At 38.1% G+C, this 22,725-nt stretch overlaps 1 protein-coding gene across 8 annotated transcripts in view; it reads left to right on the forward strand.

Annotated features, from left to right (window-relative positions):
* Positions 1-1,507: 1,507 nt before the first annotated feature.
* Positions 1,508-22,725, forward strand: part of CNTRL (centriolin) — a 36,860-nt gene continuing 15,642 nt past the window's right edge. For 4 of the 8 annotated variants that reach the window (XM_055807084.1, XM_055807091.1, XM_055807112.1 and 1 more), the window contains exons 1-20: positions 1,508-1,648; positions 3,300-3,534; positions 3,994-4,127; positions 4,660-4,790; positions 6,086-6,227; positions 7,056-7,242; positions 7,341-7,534; positions 9,246-9,365; positions 10,229-10,454; positions 10,874-10,983; positions 12,158-12,352; positions 14,498-14,651; positions 15,328-15,548; positions 16,249-16,425; positions 17,425-17,550; positions 18,915-19,060; positions 20,005-20,212; positions 21,206-21,385; positions 21,699-21,878; positions 22,437-22,553. In XM_055807084.1, the coding sequence (XP_055663059.1) occupies positions 3,333-3,534; positions 3,994-4,127; positions 4,660-4,790; positions 6,086-6,227; positions 7,056-7,242; positions 7,341-7,534; positions 9,246-9,365; positions 10,229-10,454; positions 10,874-10,983; positions 12,158-12,352; positions 14,498-14,651; positions 15,328-15,548; positions 16,249-16,425; positions 17,425-17,550; positions 18,915-19,060; positions 20,005-20,212; positions 21,206-21,385; positions 21,699-21,878; positions 22,437-22,553 (3,150 nt within the window). In that variant the 5' untranslated portion in view covers positions 1,508-1,648; positions 3,300-3,332. Of the gene's footprint in view, positions 1,649-3,299; positions 3,535-3,993; positions 4,128-4,659; positions 4,791-6,085; positions 6,228-7,055; positions 7,243-7,340; positions 7,535-9,245; positions 9,366-10,228; positions 10,455-10,873; positions 10,984-12,157; positions 12,353-13,270; positions 13,479-14,497; positions 14,652-15,327; positions 15,549-16,248; positions 16,426-17,424; positions 17,551-18,914; positions 19,061-20,004; positions 20,213-21,205; positions 21,386-21,698; positions 21,879-22,436; positions 22,554-22,725 lie in introns of those variants that run through there. The other 4 variants (XM_055807087.1, XM_055807097.1, XM_055807105.1 and 1 more) reach the window with 4 other exon arrangements.

The following is a 22,725-nucleotide window of genomic DNA, read 5'->3' on the forward strand; positions in this document are numbered from 1 at the left end:
GAACAGAAATACCAAAACATCTCACTCACGGTTAATAATTAATTGCAGATCATGTTTTACTGAAATGTTATTGTCCCCTCCCAAGGAAGCCAGAACAGCTAAATGTAGGAATTTTTTAATGTAGGATTTAAATTTTTAAGTATGATCAGAGTAATCCCATGTCAGTCCTAACTTTCTCTCAGTTCGATAGCTACATGAAAAATGTTCAGATAGCAAAAAATAACCAACACAGCAAACAAAAGCTTAGATTCACATTGTCCTTCAGAAAATAATTTTTATTTAAATCAAAGTGATTTTAAATTTGCATATAAGTGAAAAAGGCATTTGAATTTTATCAAACATAATGCACTGATGTTTAGACCAAAATTTATTTTTTTTGTTTGGAAGTAACTATTCACTTGCAAATTTCTTTTAGCCATTTGTACTCCTGATTATGCCAACTTTCTAAGTACTATTACAAATAAAACTACAATATGAAAATAGTAATGCATAATATGTCTACAACATGTACTATTTTAAACAGCATTTACAAAAAACACTTTTGTGACAAAACCTTTGCATGCCTGATATGCAAGCATAGGACCTCAACAAATAAGTTTATGTAAAGTTAAACTTAAGTTGTGCAAGACTTCTGAAGTTTAAACAAATACTGTAGTCAACCTTTACGGGAATGACATTTACAAAACTATTTCTGGCCAATATGAAGTTAAATTACAAGAAGGCCAACTTGGGCTTCTCAGCAGATGCAATAAACTACATGAGAAACAACAACATGTAGAAAAAAAATCTCGTAAAATTTAAGGTGCTTAGTATTATTAAAAATAACAGCTAAAATACCTATGAATAAATACCTGTGAAATGAACATGTTTACATGGCTGGTATGTAAACAGGGAGCAACAAACTGCAAAGAACATTGGAAAACACTTTAGAAGTCTAACAAAATTCTGAAATGTTTTTTAAAATCTAATTATGTCCCCTCCCTACATTCTTTCTATGACACAGTCAACTAATTATTCTAACCCTACATTTTACACCTAGACATATAGAAGCTAAACTAACAGAGGCTAAATGCATTAAGAGATTTATTTAAATACCTTTGTGGAAATGGTAGCAATTTAGGCCTACTACATTCAGCCTCTGTCAAACACAGCACACATTCCCAATGCTACATACTATGTTTCAGGATAGCTAATCTACGTACAGTTTTACAGATAGGCTAACATGAAGCACAGACCAATTTAAAAAAAAAAAAAAAAACAACAAAGAAACACCATAAATAACTATCACCAGAGCAGACTTTCTTATTCATACTGTGACTTGGACTTTAGCGATAACAAAACCTCCCAGAAGCGACCCTTCGGCGGCAGAGAGACAGGGGCAGCCACCGCTGAGGCAAAACGGCGGGAAAAAGCACAAGGGCTACTAACGCGCCGGACGGGCCCGCCCCGGCGGGAAAGCTGCGTCGGGGGCGGGGCTCCGGGAAGCCCCCCCCCTCTCCGCCCCGCCCCAAGAACGTTCACCAGTTGCCGGCCAACGACCAGACAAAATGGTGTCAGCTCAGCTCCTCAGGCTGAGCGCTTAAAGGAGCCGCAGCGCATTGGGCCTGGTGGCCGCTGGAGACTACAAACGCTTGGTGGAGTACGGGAGGTGAGAGAGGCGCGTTGGGAGCCGGTGCCTTTCGCTCGGGGTCGCCTGAAGGCCGCCCGTGCCCGCCGCTGCCCGGCGGGAAGCGGTGAGACGGCGTTACCATGTCAACGCAGATAATCAAAGCGGAGGCCTGAGGGGAGCCACCCTCGGCGAGAACCGGGATCCCCATTCAGCGACCATCGCCGCTTCTCGGCCGCCTCGCTGTGGGCTGTGGGCGCGGCGCTGCCCCGCAGCCCGGCCCCGCGGAGGGGAGCTGTGCCCGGGGCTCCGCCGGTAGCGCCGTGCCGCGCCGGGCGCCGCCATCCTGTCAGGTGCGGGCCTGGCGGGAGGCGGGCAGGGGCCGCTCCTTGGCTGCGGCGGGAGCCCGCTGGGAGCCCTGGGGGGGGCTGGCAGCGCCGGGGGCCCGCCAGGGCGCAGGGGACAGCCCGGGACCCCTTGGCTGCAGGGGCAGCCCAGCGCGTCTGCATTCCCCGCCGGCTCTAGCGTGACAGGTCTGGCGTGGTTTTCATGGAAAAGCCACAATCTGTTCTCAAGAAACCGCGTTACAATGCCGAATGCTCGCCTTAAAACATGAGGGAGCTTCCCAAACGAGCTTTTCAGTACCTCACTTTCTCTAGTCTCGGTTTCCTGGCCCGGAACGAGTTACATCACCCAGTATTGGATACAAGAGACTGGCTCCTTCATTCTTTATTTTTGAAGAATCACGGGGAAAAAAATCGATTTAATGAATAAAATCTTCTCAAGACGCTTATTCATATAGCTCTAAGTTCTCTTAAAAGCATGTGTGTCTGTCTTAAGGAATGTCTTAAAATATGCTTTTCGTTTACTGAGTGTTTTAGTAAAAATCTGTCCCTTGAAGATGGTTACTACAAGGGCTTTGATGCATGGAATGTGTGCATGGCTGTTTCCACACTTACCCCTTGGGAAATACATTTCTCACCAGGCAAAGTTTCTGTTAACCTTCTCTGGAATTTCCCAGGCACTCACGGAACTACTTGTTTGCAGAAAGGGAAACACTGAAGGAATGCTTGTGCTGGACTGATTTTAATTTTTTCCTCTGTTGCCCTTTTTTTTTGTGTTTTGTGGGGGTTTTTTTGGCTTGTGTTTACTCTTCTAGCAGCAAAGTGGGTGATTTATAGCTTTGCCAAAAACAGTTGGGATCCCAGTCCTTCCTTTCTGCCCTCTACCAGCTGTTGGTCTGAGTTGAGGGTATCTCCAAACCTGACAGACTTTGTGTAAACCGTAAATACAGGACAGTTACCAAGATTAGTTGCAAAACATAAAGCAGTTCAGCCAGGTCTTGGTGTGCTATAGAATGGTGTAAGTAAAAAGGTATGCTGCTCTGAGTATGTATTAGCCTGTGAAAACTGGAAGCTGTCACCCATTGGAGAATCGGCTTAGATGATGTTTTTTGGCACCATATCATTGCTAGAAATACTTTTTTACGATAAAAAACCCAATTTTTCAAATGTCACCTCGTTGGTGTCCCAAACTGTATCATCTGAAGTGATAAATCATGTTGTTAAGCACATAGATACTGAGACAGCAAGCACCTAATGTCCTTAACATGCTTCTGTAGCGCCTTTGTTGGCATGCAAACCGTGAAGATTTAGACTTACATGCAGACTGACATTTATTTCTGTTCTTCCAGATATTAGTCATATGATATTCTGTGTTTTTGGTAATGAAGAAAGGCTTTGTAAGTGAAGCATTATATAGAAAACCACAGATGTCAGCTTCTCAGACACCTAGTCCAATGTCTCCTGTGAGTTCGAGATCGCCATCTCCTCTTGGCCAACAGACATCTCCATCTGCTTGCAAAAGCAGAGAGCAGAGGCACCAACAACTTGATATGTCAGCAGAAAATGTAGAAGCTGCTTTTGAGTGTAAGTTTCATAAAGGTATTGTATAAATAACTGCTGGTATGAAAGTACATACTAAAAGCATAAAAAGCTAATGTTCTGTGAACTGTCTTATTAAAGATGTATGCTCAGTTAGAAAGAACGCTGAAGAATTTGCTTTTATCTTTTGGTACTCAAATGTGGAAATGATAGTAATGAAAGCTGTGTTGTAGAATAATGAGACTTTTACTCCTTACATTCTGTGCTGGGAGGAAAACTGGCAAAGGGAGATGCATACTGTGCCTTTTTCAAAAGGCTATACATGCTTACTCTAACATGTCATTTCCTGTAAATGCTTCTGGTGTACTGTTTCTTCTTATCCCCTGTGGCAGTGAAGGTGGGGGAATAATTTTCAGTGTTTTCCCAGTATACAGTGTGAAGTATAAGACTAATAAAATCACCGATTCTTTCACTACTGAAGGTAGTTCCTCTGTTTAATTTCAGATGAAAATGGTGTTAGTCCAGGAGTTAGATACATTACTGAAGCACTTATAAAACGTCTGTCAAAACAGGAAGATTTGGCATGTATAAGCTCACTGAATCTTTCTTCCTCAAAGGATGGGGATAAGAAATTTAAGGTAAGTGACTGAAAATAACCAGTAATTAAAGTTAAAAATTCATTCTGATTTTTTAAAGGTCTGTTTTTATATGGATTTAAACAGCTATATTCTGATTATGTTAGCGTAGTTCTACAAGGAGATCCTTTGTTTTTAAAAAAAATGTCCACAAAAGAAAAAAAATTGGATCAATTAGAGTAAGTTTAGAACACCATCCATTTCAGTAACTTTTTAGCTTTTGGATTGTTCTGGTTTGGTGGGGTTTTTTTGTCTTGTTTTTTAATGGCAGGTTTTCCTCTATGTAGATGAGACTGGTCTACTGTAAATTCAAAATCTGGTTTTCCTCTTTCAACACTACAGAAGACCGTACCTAAAGCAGGGTTTCAGAAGCAACAGTGAAACTGTGATTAATAAAGTGTTAGAATACTTTGTATTTCTTAATGAATAGATGGCTCTTAAAATTGAAAATCTGCCTTTTCCTTAAAAACAACAAAAAATCCCCACCAACCAAACCCAAGTTGCAATACCATGGGATTAATTTTATTTTCTTTAGTACATAGAAAATTTGGAAAACTGCTCTGAACTGGAGACACTAAATCTTAGTAACAACCAAATAGAGAAGATTGAGAAGTTGGATAAACTGATGAAGTTGTGTGAACTCAATTTGTCTTACAACAGAATCAGGTAAGCAGAAACACTAATGGTTTTGCTAAACCCAGGTACAATAAAGCTGAATTTCTCTTACTGTGTGTGTGAACAGTTAAGGTGAATTTCCCATCAGTTGTATGGCAAGACTAACAGGCTTTGATAGATCTTAAAAATTACAAGCCGTAAGATATTAGAAGGCTAAATAGTTCTGGGAAGTGCTGTTCATATACCACAGCTGCAGTTAAACATGTTTTCCTAGGCAACCAAGCCAGAAATGCAATTTTCCAGACGCCATAATGAAGGTACAATAACCCAATTAAATGCATTACATTTTTAAATAAACTTTTACTGCATATTATTACAGATAATACAAGAAGTTTTCTTATAGGAGAGGAATCTGAATGGGCTGGATCAAGCAGGCCGTAAACTCACTGAATTGCTTTTTCACTTTTACTGTTTTGAGAGTCTGGTATCTTGTCTGAGTGGTATAAAAATATTGAAGGCAGTACACAATAGCAAAATTGTTTCCTTTAATTTTTCTGTTAGTGAATTAGGACCTTTATGTGAGACTGACTTAGCAGTAGAGAAGCTGCGTTTTCAGCAGAGGAATTAATAGGAAGTAAGTGAGACACTACCACTTCTACACATTGCATTTGCACAACTTCCTCTCTCAACAGGAATTGAAAACATCAGAGTAGCTTTTAGCTACTGCTGTATTTTTTCAGTGGAGTCATATACAATTGGTATATACTCCAAAAATAGTACGGTCACAAGAGCACATTCTACTGCACTTTGTTAGGGTACTCGTATCTTTAGATGAATGCTCCAGTAAACTAAAAAATAGCATGTTTTCCTCATTAGCTGTTCAGTGTTTTAATGAAAACACTAAAAAAAATGTAGTTCTGCCTGCTGACAGTTTACAGGTGATCCTTCTTTTGTATGAAAAAAATAAAAAATTTTATTTGGGTTCATCTGTGTCCCATAATGTTCTCAGGAAAAAAAGAACACGTTTTGCATATTAAAATGTAATTACCACACATTAAAATAAAGCTAATATTAAAATAAAGATACGTATACATTAAAGTTTTAGTGAGCCACAGTGAGCAAGGAAGTCTTGCTGTGAATTTTTTTGTTATCTTAACTTAGTATTTGGAAGTAAGCTGGTGTAACTTAATTTGAATTTAGAGTCCATGGCAGTAAACAACTGTTTTTACTCATCTCTTGGATCATAATTGGGACAGATTTTGCTGTAGTTTATCCAGAATATCTAAGTTATACTGTAATTTTGCTATAGTCCATGGTAAGTTATGTTTTTCTTCTTTTTTTTTCAGTAAAATTGAAGGTATAGAACATATGCATAATCTACAAAAGCTGAACCTTGCAGGGAATGAGATTGAGTATATTCCTACGTGGGTAGGGAAGAAACTGAGATCCCTGCGCATCCTTGATTTGAAATGGAATAAAGTATCATCAGTAAGTAATTATAGCTAGGAACAAAATTGCTCAGAATCTTAATGATGTGAACTGGTATATTTACGTTAATTGACTTGGAGTAATTTCTGTTCTTTTTCCACAAAGTCTGTTGTAAGCCTAATAAAGTTGTTTATCAAAAAAACCTTCTTCTGTACCAGGTATTCACAGCATAAACATAAATGTTGTTCAGGAAAGCATAAGCTTATGGAAGCTTAGAAAATCTTGGTGAAAATGTGAAGACTTTTGCATGTTATTGATGGTATCCCTTATGATAAGTCAATTATATAGTTCTGGAGATCTGTAAATAATCTATTTGCATCTATTTTGTGTTTATTATGGTGACTGATTTACTTCTGTCATCCAGGTTAATTTCCATGTTTGGCAGCTACAAAAGGGTGTCTATGAAATGAAGTAACTTAATAAGATTCCTAAATGAGTCATGCTAGGAGGAGAGATGAACCAGCTGTTTGAGTACTCCTCATGATAAAAAACTCCCTTTTTTAATACTTAAGTCTGGGGGAATGGAGGGTTATATATATCCACAGGCCCTGTTATCTTGAAATTTCCAAGGTCAAGCTTCATTAAATTTGCCCTCTTTGCAGTGGTATTTTTTCATAGAAGAAACAATGTGATTTGAGGAAGTTACTTTAGTTCTAGTGCTGTGTATTTTGGTAGGTTTTTATAGATTATTCTTTAGCTTAAATGTTAAAATAGATTCTTTGATATGGACGTAACATAAAACATTCTGTACAATCAGAAATTCACTGATGGGGGTTTAATTGTGCTTGGAAGGATATCTAATCATTGTTCCATTTGTCTTTGATTTAGCTCCGTGATATAGCTAAACTAAGGCCTCTACAAGATCTGACCTCTCTATTCCTTGCTGATAATCCAGTTGTAAGTCTGCCTCACTACTCCTTGTACACCGTATTCCACTTGCGAGCACTGGAAAACTTGGATGGACAGCCAGTGACAAATTATGACAGGCAGGAAGCTCTGGAGAGGTTTGATTTAGGTAATAGTAATGTGTTAGAATTAAAGTGAATGACACAAAACTTAAATTTAGAAGGAAAATATTTTCTATTTGAATGTTTCTGTTATTTTGTTTTTCAGAAGAGAGAGATAAATTAGAAAGACAGTTGGAAAACACAGTAAAGGAGTTGGAGGACCTTAAACTTAACCAGTCCCAAGTGCTTCAGCAACTACATCATCAAGATGAGGTCAACAGATCATTAAAGGAAAAGATTCTGCAACGGAAACAAAGCTATGAAGACCTACAAAGGAACTTGAACACCAAAAATGAATTGGTAAGAATAACCCTTGCACTATGTAAATATTTTGAATAGTTTTCTTGTCAGAAACAGAGTTGTCTATGTGAGAGTTCAAATGGCTGGAGATTTATGTTTGAGAGACAAAACTTAGGTGCTGCAACTTTTCAGAGTTGTTATTCATTGACCAGTTGTTCTTAGGTATTCTTTCTGTGGAAAATGTAAGTATGTTGAACCAGCAATCAGTATCGTTCATTTATAGTAACCAACTTGCTTGCGTCTAGTTATTTTTCTTTGTTTAAAATTTTGTCAGTTGATGAAAGGTTAAGCATCCTGTAGCTGCTAAATTGCTGATGTATTGAATCTCCTGCATTGTTGCTGTTGCAATAAGGGAAAAGATTAAATGCTTTTACAAAAACAAGGTGTGCATGCAAGTTGTATGTCAGTAGTACCCCTTGACTGTTATTTTGGGTAATGTCTGTTAGTTTACTTGTACTCACATCATCCTAAAAACTTAGCTCTGATAAGTATCTTTCATTGGTAGCTATAAAATGCAAGAAAACTACTTGTGTGTGCTCAGTTGTGAGTAACCTGATGGGAACTTAATATATGGCTTTTATCCTGCCTGTTAGACTTGTCTTCTAAAATTTTATCCTTCAGAATCTGTGGGTAACACTTCTATAGCTGTTTCGTCTGTGAACACACACAGTAACCAGCAGCCTATTTCTATAGTGTAGTTTTCAGTGAAGTGAGATTTAGGAGCATATATTTTGCAGCTTAACCCACTCTTATCCTTTGGATGACAAACTTTGCTGGCTTCTTTCTTCCTTTAGCTGGTGTATTGGTTTGTCACAGTTCCCTTTCCGCAGAGCCTTTATTCCTCACTGAAGGTAGCCCTACTGTGCTCCTGGGTTGCATGTTCATTTTTATTTCTAGGATTTACTTGCATGTTTACTGAAGTAGGAACATTTCTGTAAAGTGTTCCAGTGAGACTTATATTCATTGTGGGTTTTGGATACAATTTTGTTGACTTTTTGGTTTCCTTTGAAACACAGTTAACCTTTTGCATGACATATATCTGTTTTTAGAATCTTTCTTTAAGCCTTTCCTTTATTCCAGTCTGTTCTGTTTTCTTTTCCTCCATTAGTCCTGCTTTCCACTGTCTGTTGGAGTTTTGCTGCATGTTCTCTTTCAGGTATTCAGTGTGAAAAGTTGATTTAAAAAGAAATCACATGATGGACCTCTAGGTTAAAAAAAAGCAATTCAAAACCTAACTAGCACCAGGCTAAGCTAGAGTGAAATGGTAGAGTCTATACACCTGACAATTGAGATACTTTGTTTCTTTTACAGACAGTGAGTGTTAATAGTTCTCACTGCTCATTAGTAGCAGTAAGTACATTTGTTACTTGGCCTAGATTTTGCTAAAGGATTGTACCCAAATTATTTTTTTTATCCTAAGTTAGTGACAAATTTATTTTCAAACCTTTAATGCGTGTAAACTTAAAAGGCCTTTCATGTGATCATTTGTGTTATATTAATTGTGGGCTTTTTGTCTACTCCTAGTCATCGTATTGTATCTTGTAATAAAGTTGCACTTTGATATTCTTGATACAAAACACACCATCTTAATTATTCTAATATGAGTTTTGTTTCAAAGTTGATGTCTTTGCCCTTCTCTCTACTGAATTGAAATTTGTGATAATGATGACGCTTGCATGAATGCAGCTTACTTTGTTTACTGGTTTATTAGTTAAAGCAGAAGACAATGGAGCTAACCCGAGCTTGCCAGAAGCAGTATGAATTGGAGCAGGAACTGGCATTTTATAAGATTGATGCAAAATTTGAGCCTTTAAATTATTTTCCACCAGAGGTAATAATTTTAAAATAATGGATGTTTTCATTGAACTTAATAGTTTTTCTATAATTCTATTAGATACTGCTTTATTAAGAGTTATTAGTTACAAAACAGAAAAACTTAATTTTAAAATCGTAAGTTACAAGATTTGAACTAAACTGAATCTGAGCGACATTCACGTGTTGAATATTAGTATACATACCAATACATGTATGTTTTAGCTAAGTAGAGTCAGTGAACAAGTATTTCATTCTTACTATTAACCAAACAAACTATACTCCTCTCTTCTGGCTTAATTTTGGAGGCCCTTTCACTTGGAGAAATTCCACAAGCCAGAATGTTCTTGAGTTATACAGGGTTAGAAAAAAACAGGTTTGGTTTTTTTTTTCCTCCTAGTAGAGCTAACCTCTGTCATGCTTGCAAAGAAATTGTAGAGATGCCTGAATGAAAGGAGTCTGCATAAGAAATTTAAAGATCAGTAATCATTACATGACTTTATATATGTTGATTACAAACATGAATAATATTTTTAAGTTATGTTTGAGTAAAGTTTAAGTACAATAATGTAATAAACTAAGTACAATCTATATTACTATTAAGTCTAAAATACAAAGAAAAATTCCTCCCATTAAATATCCACTGGCATTTCCCCTTTGCAATAAACTGATCATATAGCAATTTGGTTTATTTGTTTTAATTCTGTTACAAAATAATGAGAATGTTCAAGGCCAAACAGTCAAGTGTAGTCTGTTTGCTTCTAATTACTCTGATTTCAGCTTGGTTTTCCTTTATGTGCTTTTTAAGAGGCTTAAATGTATACTATGAGTTGGCTGCAACCATACTTCTGAGATAAAGACATATTGCTTAATACATTTCAGGATGTTGAACTTGATAATGTACCTGGTGAAAGCCCATACATTGGTAAGGCCAGGTATAAAAGAAATATGTTTATAAGAGAATGCTACATTGGTTACAAAGCTCAGCAGATGAAGATTGGAAGAATGCAACCAAATGAAGATGACTTCTATAGAAAACCCCAGCTGAAATTGCAGCTCCAAACTCTAGATGAACTACTAGAGGGTAAAGAAAAAAAGATTTGTTCAGGTAAGTTCTTAACTTTTAATAAATAAAAAATAGTATGTGTATCAATGTAGTTTATTCCACTGATTAAATGATACATATTTGACATGAGATGGCAATAGTGTGTCAAAGGCTCTAAGTGCTGTGATTTCCAAAGAGTGTACTTGATGCATTTTCGGTCAAAACTGTTACCATTTCTTTCTGCTGTTATTCTAAGGTAACTCAGGATTAAAGGATTAAATATTATAGGGAGGTTTCATATTTTATGGTTTTAGTTGTATAAGACTCATTAAAAAAAACAATTTTTGAGAAACTAGAATGTATTTTATTATTATTGTTTTTAAAAAATACATTCTGATTAACATGTTAACAGAAAACAGGCATACCAGTGTTATACAGAATATTACAATTTATTTTGTGGGGTTGTGTGTTTTTTTATGCAGCACAAAGAACATTAGAAGAACTGCAAAGTGCAGCAAGAAATGCAGAGCAACAGGTTTTGCAGGTAACTGGGGAACTGCAACAACTGAAGGATGCTTTGGCTCAGAAAAAAGTATGTGAAGAAGTTGCTACATGAATAGCAAGGGAAAGCATTCTAACCAGTGTTGATGTAGAAAATATAACATATGGTTTTCTCCCCATGCTTTTTTAAAGGGGCCATTGTACATATGTAAATCCATTTGTCGTGCATCAGAAAAATCTTAAGGGTTTTAGGTAGCTTGTTTATAAACAAGTTGTCAGAGTTGTAGTGCAGTTAATAGCATCTAGGTGTGTTCCATGCAGTGCTGCTGCTGGTTGTTAACTTCTCCCAGAATGCTTTGGAAAAATGTAAATATAGATTGAAGCACTGCAGTAAGTGGACAGTTAAGGGTCGCTGCGTTACGCAGCAGGAGACTTGGATTTGAATTTGAACATACCTTCTCATTTGCAATAACCATAAGGTTATAGCTCCTTAATGGCTTAGTAGACAGAACAGCAGGTAACACAGTAATGGCACAACTTAATAAGCAGTGCTGGTGACCTGACGTACGTGTTCATGAGAAAGGAAGTTTCAACTGAATCTCTCAATATAATTGTATGGATTTAATGTGTTCTGATTTATCAGAAAAAGCCTTTCAGGGAGGATTATAACTGCATATGTTTAGTTGTGTAGCAAATAATAAGCAACATAGCAACATAATGGGCAGCAAGAATTAATTTAACAACACTTATCAGCATTAAACTAAGTTGTATCTTCCATTTCTTCAACTGTCATAAATTATTGCTATTTTTAGTCTTTAAACTTGCCTCAAAATCAAAGACCAGGTTTTCATATTTTATCTTCAGAAGTCATAACTGGGAGGGGGGAAAAAAAAGACATTCTGGATAGTCTTCTTAAGAGTGCAAGAAGGAATTACACAAGAGGCTTTTGAAGTTTTATTTGAAAACAAAACTTTTTAGGATGATGGTCCAGTTGAGGGTTCTGGGGTTTCCTGATATGGTAGACTAATGGTATGAAATTTCTACTTACAGTAAGTAAACTGTCTTTCTGTTTTCTCTTTTTGAGAAAATTCTATAATTTTTTGTTATCTTAAGAAAATAAAGAAGACATGAAACAATGAATATCTCATTTTTGGACAACTTGTTAAGCTAAACTAGCAGTCTGATTTTAACTTTAAAAAATGTTGTTGATCAGCTGTGTATTTTCAATTCAGCTGTTTTACCCAACCTCCTAATGCTATTTCCAGCTATCACAGGCCAACAAGGAAGACATTGAACAGCAATTGCATGAAAAAATAAAAATCCTGCATCAGCTACACAAGGAAGCTTTAGAACTGGAAAAACACTTGAAGAAACAGAAAAGAGAAATGGGGAAAAAACAGAAAGAGCTTGACTGCTTGCAGAGTTCTCTTGCTTCTGTAAATTCTGAAGGTCCAAGACACGTAAGTAAAACTGAAGTCTTAACTTCTTATGTACTGTATGTGTTCATGTACTGATTTTTAAAGGTCTGTGTAACTGCTACAGGCCTGTAGCTGGAGTTCTGCTTTGTCAGAGAGCTCTTGCGTTGGCACAGGTCTGTTTGCAGGAGGTCAGCAGAGGAAAGCTGTGTGGAGTAGCACCTGCAGCTGCCCTGGCTGACATGGTGACTGCTTTTATTGATATTCCAGCTTGTAAACTGCGGACAGCAGAAGGCAGCAGCAGCTGTAGCTCAGCATCCTAAAAGTAGAATCAGTTTTCAACAAATAGTTCCAATTCTGGAAAGATGTATACTGCCGTTTTGGTGGGGACTAATGCCCTTTCTCTGCTGTCACAGATGTGCAGCCCTGTCATTACTGATGGGTTCAGCCAGGTCTCTGAGGTCACGTTACAGGTTTGGAGCAAAGCTGGATGCACCAGGAAGAGCTCTAGCCTGATAGTTTGTTGGGGTTTTTTTGGTGTTTTTTCTTTTTAAATCTCGAGAGAAGCAAGATATTTGATTGTGAGTTAAATGTGGTCAGGTACAGCAAACGCTTGCAGAAATTTTTAATTGAATTGAAATTAATTTTTTAATAGTTCTAAAATAATGTCTTTTTGAATGAGAGCTTTTCTGCCCAGCTTGATGTTTTCAAGCGTGCAAAGAAAGAATTTTTATGCTTGGCTCCTCTTTTTTTTTTTTTTTTTTTTTTTTTCCCGGCAGAGGCAATGCAAACACTTTTAAAAAATGCAGTATTTCAAAACCCCACCGCCAGCACCGTTAACTCCTCCGGGCTGCCTGTAGCGGGCGGGTTGTACCCTCCCGGGGAGCCCCGCCCCTCCCGGGGAGCCCCGCCCCGCCCCTCCCCGCCAGCCGCCCCGCCCCGCCAGCCGCCCCTCGCTTCAAATCGCAACACAGGAAGCGGTGCGGGGCCACCCGCCCGCGCTCACGTTGCCCAGCCCGCTGCTGCGGCGACGGGAGCGTTCGGAGAAGACGGGACACTACTTCATCGCTTCCTATGCTGAAGATACCGCTTCTTGAGCCAAATGAATTCTAGACCAGGGGTTGGGCGTTTTGCAGATGATACCGATGGAAGAAAAGACAAAGGCAAAGCTGTAAGTGTTCGGTTGTTCAAACGGCGCCCTGGTGACGTTCAGCAGCTGCAGCAAAGTGACTCAGCAGCAGCACCGGCGCTTAGGTTTTACTTGTTGAAATTTCACTTTTGCAAGCCCAATGGTGGTTTGTCTTTAACAAGATGACAGATTGTACTAACGTGACTGCTAAAAATAACTTGAGGTTGAATACGTTAAAAATATGGAAAGCTCTGGTTTTACCCATTACTTCTGTTACAGAAGCAACTTTATAATTGATTTTCCCAAGAACTTACACTTAAAAACTTGTGCAATTTTTTTTTTGTAGTAGGAAAAAAGGGTCTCTATCATGACAGTATAATTCTGTTCTGGTGAGTCATTTGTAATTTCAGCACTGTATTGTGTTGATAACCAAATTTTGTATACAGCTGAAACAGTCAGAAAAATTTATACTAAATGCATGAAGTCCTGACCAAAGTCTGTGTGAGCTGCATGTATGGTGTATTTCCCAAACATTAAAAAACCAAAAGCAAAACAAAACCAGCCTACTTCTAAGTAAACATGTGCTTAAAGATGGCCTGACTTGCTGGTGGTTCAGAGTGTTTTCCTTTGGGTGGTGACCTGACACATTCTGAAGCATCATGTACTCTGAAGGCAATTCAGGATGACAGGATTTAAGCTGCTGGAGAGAATCATGTTTCCTCTTGACTGAAAGAGGAAATGGAATAATGGAAAGGCTGGGAGAAAGGTAGTAGCTATGAGTAATGGTTTATAAATGTGGGCCTTGTTCATCATGCCCAGGCAAGGGGGAGACTTCTAACAATGCTGTTAGTCATACATAATGCTTGCCTATCTGGCATTCTTTGTGGGGCAGCAACAAGGAAAAATAACAAAAAAACCCCCCAGTCATGACAACACGTGCTGCACTTGGGACTTTTACTGCCAGTAGTAAGATGCTGCAGAACTGAGCTAAAATACTGGTTTGAGTCTTTTAATCTGTGTTGATGCTGTCCCACTTTACCTTTCCAACTGTTAATTTACAGGCTCACATGAAAGCTCAAATACTGAGTAAAGAACAGGACTTTGATGTAATGAACAAACACTACAGACAGCTTGAGAGTCGCCTGGATGAAATGCTCTCTAGGATTGCTAAGGAAACAGAAGAAATCAGGGACTTGGAGCAACAGCTCACTGATGGTAAATTTTTCATTTTGTCTTACAGTATTTTGTGTATTTAGGATAACATGACAGTTGAATCGAGGATTCAGTTTTGTTTACCTTTGCTTAAATTAAATAGAGACATGCATAAGAAAAGATTGCAAAACTGTTCTTAACTGATCTAAAAGGACACTTTGGGTAAACTTTTTTTTAGTATGTTCACCTCACTTGTATGTGGTGGGGAAGGTAATTTGCAGGGGTTTTTTTTCTTTTCTTTTCTCTTTTTTTTTTTTTTTTTTCTTAAGGTGGGGAGAAGTTTTGGAAACTTAATATAAGTCAATGAACTAAATCTGTGTATACATTTACTGTGCAACTAGTCTATGTGAAAGTAAACATCCCAGAAAATAATATGAATATAAAAACTGAAACAAAATTGATTTAGGTGTAAAGGTAACAAATGTCATCTTAGGTGGGGGCAGGAATACACAAAGAACTGTAGTTTCTTTTTTAACTCTCCCAGTGGTCAGGTTAATACAGCAATATGGGAACTCCTAGCCTTTAAAACACAGGTATTTTCTGGTTGAATTTTACTTACTTCTTGTTACTACATATTCCAATAGGTGAACATCTTGAAGATGAAGGAATGCAGTTTTGTTTGTTTTGTAAATAAGAGGGATTTCTTAACTATCTCAAATTTTTTTTTCAATTTCTGCAGGTCAAATAGCAACAAATGAAGCACTGAAAAGGGATTTAGAAAGTATTATCACTGGATTACAGGAATATCTGGAAAGTGTTAAGTGTCAGGCAAAACAGACCAATGATGAATGCAAGAAGTTGCAGAAGGATAAAGAATCTTTGCTAGAAAGATTGGCAGATCTAGAGGAGGAAAGAAACAACCTGGAAATAGTTGCCATGGATGCAGAAAATATGAAAAAAGTAAGGCTTAATACTGTGTTTCTTCCCAAATTCAGATAACCGAGAATAAAAAAAAAAAAGCCAATAACCACATTGGGAATAGCAAAGCACAGTTCCTTGGACAAAATAACTTTTTGATATGGTAACTTCAATTAGATGTATCCAAGCGTATTAAGAACAGAATTTAAAAACAGTTTCAAGAGACATACAGTAAATCTGTACCTTATCGAAGATCTCAGAAATCTGTACTTCATGGAAGGTGTCTGAGAAATGCAGGCTTAACCTTTCAGACGTTATTAAAAATGGGTGCACAGTTGGTATCATAGTGAATTGCGTTAGTGAAGACTCTGGACACTAGCTGGGAATGTATATGCTATTAGCTTGCGTCTATCATATCAGCCAATTACTTGAGAGCTGTCTTAGTATCCTGGTAAGCCTTTACGTGAACTTTAATATCAGGGGCAAATGTGTATCACTTTAAGCTATATCTTTCTAAGGAGTATAGATTTTTTTGTAGTCTGTAGCCGACCTGGTCTTTGTATGTAGTGCTGCCACTTAGCTTTAAGTTTCAGTGTTCAGTGATTAGCGTTAGTGTCCATTTTGATCTATCTGCTGTCACATTGATGATGCGTTCCTGAGTAACAGAGGAAGAGAGGCAGTGTACTCTAAGAAATCCTGGCTCATCTGTGTGCATACTTCTAAAATGAATGTAAAATTCCAGGAAATTAAAATGCTAGAGAGTGCACTCCAAGAGCAGCAAGAAATAAATGAAATACTTAGAGAAGCACAAAAGGACACCAGCATCTATGAGGCTGAACTGGAAGCCCAGCTAAGAGACAAAGACACTGAAGTCGGTCAGCAAAAAGGAGAATTGGAAAGACTGAAACGACTTAGCCAGGTAAGAACAAAGCTCTTGAGCTGCCAGAGGGGTAATCTACTCTAGGACGTGGGATGACCAAACTTTCCTTCATACGACATCTCCAATGTTGATTTGCAAATAATTTTTGGTTTAAGTGTGTCCCCAAATGGAAGGTGATACCAGTTTTCTAGGATTTATAACTTTTCATTGAAGCAAGGTACAGATCATTTGGGGACCCTATAGAGAGTATTTGGCATATTTGAAAGGAAAATAATAATGTGCATTGTTTTGGAAAGAGATAACTGTGCACCCGTCAAAGAAGTGACACTAAAGTGGTCCTGTGGAAAAAAAAAAAAAAAAACAGGTGAAAGACAGTTTGCTCTTGCTCTTTGTAGTAAAAATGAGTCTTATAGGCAATCTCTTTATTTTGTAATATGTAATAAAGTAATAGCTTTCAGCTGAGGAAGAGCAATGAATGCCTGAATTCATATAGTCCCATTTTATCTTACTGTTGGGGGTTCTCATTTGCATTTGTGGATGATGATGATGATGTACAATAACTACTGTCTTGGTTCAGTTTCCATTTGTCAGAAATCAACAAGTTGTTTTTTTGCAAGATACATTCCAACTACACATTCCAGATTGCAGGCAGAAATGAGAATGCAAAAAAGTAAAGTGTGGTGATCCATCCCAAACCCCTCCAAGTTTTTCAGTTTTGATGTTTCAGGAAAAACTTGGAAGGTCTCTGTGGAACACTGATAAAACGTAAATCTGTTAGTTACCTAGTGGGTAGCACATGCTCATACTAGGTCTAGATTAGAATTTACAATACCAATTTTGATGATGATGTTTTAGGAAAAACACCTGTTAGATATATATGATGTGATGTTGGGTTAATTTGGGATGGCTGGAGTTGTTCTGTTGGGGTTTTTACGAGGTGGTGTCATATTGTTATAAGAATTACAGCTGTTGTATATTTGGGTAACAGGTTGGGGTTAGGAGTGGGGGTATTAATCTGAAGGTTTTCTGTGTTTGTAGATGGAACTGTCAGCTCTGCAAGCTGAACTTGAAAAAGAAAGGCAACTGTTAGAGAATGCTCTGATGAAAGTAGAAGAGAAGGAGCAGCAAAACCATAAGCTCCTTTCTCAGTTCAAACAATTGCAGGTGAAGTATTTATTGCCTTTAATAAGTTACTTGATAAACAGTATGATTTCCCCACTCCTGCAAGGGGAAAGCGATAAGGATGTTAAAGGATTCTGTATGAATCTTGTTTTGAAGTTCAGTAGTATTTAAGACTTCCTGACTTCAATTTTCCTGTCCAGAGACTACACCATGGTCTTTTATCTATTTTGGGTATTTAGATTGACCCTTGAAATCATTTCAGAGCTGCTCAGTAGAGGGGTTCATAGATTGTTACATGTATCTTCATTGCCCACAAGCTTTATCCAGTACATGTCAGTAAGAAAACTGTTTGGATACAGAAGAAAAAAACCTGATCCAATACCTAAAGCAGAACTTACTGCCTCCATTTAAAGTTGCAATTCTGAGGAATCTTGCTTACTTGACACAGACCAGTAATGACATCAAAGTACAATAAGCAACAGAGCTTGTGATCCTTGAACCCACAGGCATTGCATAAGTGTATGGGAACACCTCTACCTTGATATGGTGTCACAGATCAGTGCCTCATTTTAACTGAGTTATAAACTGAGTGTTCCTCTTCCTAAAGCTTCTGAAAGGCTCGATTAATGGGATTTCTCTAGGCAAGAGTAATATACTGGTGTTCAAGATCTCCAGAATGTGGCTGGCAAAGAGACTCCCTTGATTTTATTTTATTTTTTAAAGTGCTAGGTGATTTAAAGCAGTTTCTACCATTGTGGGAAGGCTGGGTTCAGTCCTTTGTATCCATCGGATCCCTTTTTACCATCTCACATACTGCTCAGGGGATACAATGACCACCAGGATAGGGCCTACAACAATCATCTAGTCCATCGGCCAGACCACATCGGGAAGAGCTTATAAAGGATCTTTGCCAGACATTAGTACTGTCACTTTTGCTGAAGCTTGCCAATGTGCAGAGAAGAGCTGAAGAGCTATGGGCTCAGGACAGATGTGATTCCTCAGTCTAGTGGCTGGCACAGTGTATGGATAGACAGTGTGATAGGCTTCTGTGCATCACTGGGCTTTTCTTACGTAAAGGCAGTACTTCCTTAGTTTAAGGAAAGGATAAGATTGTTTTTGAACTGACATTGAAGTATTTTTCAACATATAAAGGAAACTGAAAGGCAAAGACTGTTTGGGGTGTTCTTGTTTTGTCGTTGATACTGGTTCAGGCCACGTCGGGGGGCAGGGGGGAAAGTCTGGACTGTATTTAAGACAGAAAAAGAAAACCAACAACCCCCCAAGCCCTGAAAAACCCAACATCAACAACAAAACCACCAAAACAGATCTAAGTATTAAAAATTCTAGCTTTTATCGTTTGTGCATTTGTATACTTAGTTGTGTGGATTTTATCTGTTTTTTCTTAGGGAGACAACAATCTCTTGAAACAACAGCTTAAAGATATTCAGAATCAGCTAAACCATGTGGTTGGTAACTTAATTCATCCTGAAGAAGTCTTAGCTCGTATAAATGAGCTCAAGCAAAAGCTTCAGACAGGAGTTGGAGAGATTACGTGAGTAAAATAGAATAGTTTTAGATTTGTTCATGTGAAATGGTAGTGATCGTGCCCTGGTACTCAGCATGGGTGAGGCCGGACCTCAAATACCGTGTTCAGTTTTGGACCCCTCACTACAAGACAGACACTGAGGTGCTGGAGCATGTCCAGAGAAGGGCAACAAAACTGATGAGGGGTCTGGAGTGCAAGTCTGATGAGGAGCAGCTAAGGGAACAGGGGTTGTTTAACCTGGAGAAAAGGAGGCTGACCACCTTGCTCTCTACAGGTACCTGAAGGGATGTTGTGGCGAGGTGGGTGTTGGTCTTTTCCAAGTAACAAGCAATAAGACAGGAGGAAATGGCCTCAAGTTGCTTAGGGGGGAGGTTTAGATTGGGTATTAGGAACAATTCCTTCACCGAAAAGGTTGTCAAGCATTGGAACGGGCTGCCTAAGGAAGTGGTGGAGTCGCCAGCCCTGGACGTATTTAAAAGTTGCATAGACATGGTGCTTTGGGACATGGTTTAGTGGTGGACTTGGCAGTGCTGTGTTAACGGTTACGTCGGGTCTTTTCAAACCTGAATGATTCAACGAGAGCAACAAGGTATGTATGCCACATCCTACTGAGTGCAACTTGGAGCAGTTCAGCCATGAACTTCAGCACCCTGTGGTTTTTAAGAGAATGTCACCTGAGCTCAGTAATTATATTACTGAGGGAAATGCACAGGCCTCTTGGGTTTCACTGCAAGGAACAGGGAAAACATCTTTCCCCTCTTTGGGGGAAGTTGAGCCAGGATGGAGGTCTGTCTGTGCAGTGTAACATGTTTAGTGCTGCACACCTGAATTAATTTACTTTGGATGTCTTGAACTTTTACTATTGTATTAGGCTTCATTATTTCACTCTCAGGTATCACAATTTAAAATTGCTGTTTTTTGTCTTGGAACCTGGATTGTTTCTCTTTCAGATGTCAGAATTCAGCTGATGTTTTAGGGAAAAGCCTTGTAAATCTGCAGAAAGAATTTAATGACATCCTTGCTGATGCTCAGAGGGAAAAAGAGAAAGCATGGGCTAGACAGAGACAATTGCAGGAAGAAATGGTATCCCAGCAGGAAAAACTGGAAGAAATACAGGAGAAATATCGACAGGCACGTATCAAAACAACAAAACCAAGAGTAAGACTTTCACCTTGGTCTAAAAAATGTAACTTGCAGCTGAAGGATCAAGTTTCACTACGGATGTAGCTTTGCTACCCTCCCATCTTGCAGAGGAGTGTAATTTTACTGAAGATAGACTAACACATTTGCTTGTTAGAAATAAATTTGACAACTTGCATCAGAGGAGGATGCAACACGTTACTTGTGATTAGAAAGAATACTAAACTAGATTCGTGTTGTGCACAAATGTATGTCATGTTGTAATTTTCATGATAAAGAAACTGTATAACCAGGCAGAAGCTTCTGAAGAGGGAAAACAAATAAATGACCACTTCATGCTGTGTATACTGTAAAATTCTTGTTAAAGTAGTGAAATTTATCAGCTCTTCTTGCTTGCTTTTGTGTTATCGCAGCCTTTGTAGGCTTAAAGGGTTTTTTTAAGACAGAAAAACTTAAAACACTCTCTTGTACTTAAGATTGTTTAAAATTGGGTATCTGACAGGACATACGCTCCTTTTGTTGGCTTTTGTTATATAAAGTTTGCAAAAAATGTTTCTTGGAGAAGGGTTTAATGTGGACATTTTAATGCACAAGCAGTTTTTTAGCTGTGTAATAACAAGGAGAGACCCACTTTTTGGTGTTCATGTAACTGGAATCTGATTTTATTTTTTTATTAATAGTATTTATGATTTTTGCGTGATTATTTGGTGAATTAGACATTAGACTCAGTAAGTCTCAGACAACAAGGAGTTCAATTATAGGTAGAAAAATACAGCCATCAATATTCTTAATAGAACACTATACATACCACTGCCAAAATAACTTGAGCACTTTTAAAATGTAAATGGTTACAGTGGCAAAACAGGTTTTTCCCTTTTTCTTTTGGTACAAAGTATGCTGGTAACTGCATTTCCTGAAAATTTGTTTCTTTAAATAATTAAAATAGCATGGCTTTTTATTGGGGGGAAAAAAAAAAATCTGGCTACTCATTCTGTCTTACTTCACTTGTAGGTTAAAGTTGCAAACGCGCAGAATAAGAACAAGGTCCATCAGTTAAAGAATGAAACTCAACAATTACGTGAAAAAATAAAGAGCATGGAAGAAATTCAGGGCCTTGCTTATCAACAGCTCCAAAAGGCAGATGAAGAGAAAAAGACAATGCTTGCTCAACTGGAAGAGTTAGAAAAAATGGTAGGAATGGCTAAGGACAAGTTCATGCACTGTTTGATTGCTCAGGAAAACAAGATTCAGTAACTTATGAATTATTTTGCTTTCTAGGATAGATCAAATACAGGAAGGAACACAAAGGTTAAATAATGTGGGGGGGGTTTTCCCTTGGATTTTATTGGTTGTCCTTGCTTTAGGTTTTTTTTTCCTGCTTTGCTTCTGTGCATATAATACAAATTGGCGGAGGGCAGGGGGGGAAGTCGTACCAAGAGAAAGCCTTTTTTCCATGCTGCTTTTTACTTAAAACGTATAAAACCTGTTGTTTTCCTGGTTTCAGAAAAAAATAGAAGATGCCAGGGCACAAATGCAATTTGTCAGTCTGCATAAAGAATTGAAGGAATTAAAGAGAGCAGTCAGCACTTCAGATAAACTGGCAGCCACAGAGCTCTCTGTTGCTAAAAATCAGCTAAAGGCTCTTCATGGGACTGTTCTCAAAATTAATCAGGAGCGAGCTGAGGTAAATCAACATTGATAATTAATTGCTTGTATACAAGTAGTGCTTTCTAATGCTATCAGAATGGTAGCAGTCCTAGTGTTGTGTTTTAAATTCAGCTTCAGAGCTTTATTTTGAGTTGTCTTGCTGCACAGGAGCTCTTGCTTCAGATGGAGTCTCATCTTGAAATACAGTAGATGATTGCTTGCATAAATTTGGGTGTGGACAGGTGTTCTTGCTGTATGTTAGAAGATGAGGGAGAGGCAAGTTTAATCTATTAACTGAAAGTCAACATGAATACATTATGTAAGACAGAAAAGCAAAAGAAAGGATGATGGAAGTTTGTGCTTAAACTTCAAGTTTTAAAACTGGGAACCATTTTTGGCTACATACTAACATCTCTGTAGACATACTATAAAGTTAAAGGAGAAACATGATTTTACATCACCGATTTCTGGAATTCTAGAAAAGACAGGTTGTGATACTTATCATCAGTCAGCTTTTCAGAAAGCTGCATGAGACAGCTGCAAGTTTGTGGAGTGGCATTGCAAACTGAAGCTCAAACTAAAATTTCAATTTTAGGAGATTGAGGAAACCAAAGAATTCTGTGCTGAGGCAGCTCGTGCAGCTCAGGATCTTGCCAGAGCAGAAGCAGAAATAGAATTGTTACAACATCTCCTCAAAGAAAATGAAGAACAAGTAGGTTGGAGTGATGTTTGCTCTATATTATGAGTAGGATAAAATAGATATATTCAGTGAGTTTCTGAAAATGCCGTATTTAGAGGTGCCTGCCCTGCCCTTCCTCAAGGTTTCCTGTCACAGTGTTCTTCCCCTCCCTGATGTCTGCCAAAGAACAGAATTAAAATCTGAC

This window comes from Falco peregrinus, chromosome 1 (assembly GCF_023634155.1).
Source record: "Falco peregrinus isolate bFalPer1 chromosome 1, bFalPer1.pri, whole genome shotgun sequence".
Classification (NCBI taxonomy): Eukaryota; Metazoa; Chordata; class Aves; order Falconiformes; family Falconidae; genus Falco; species Falco peregrinus.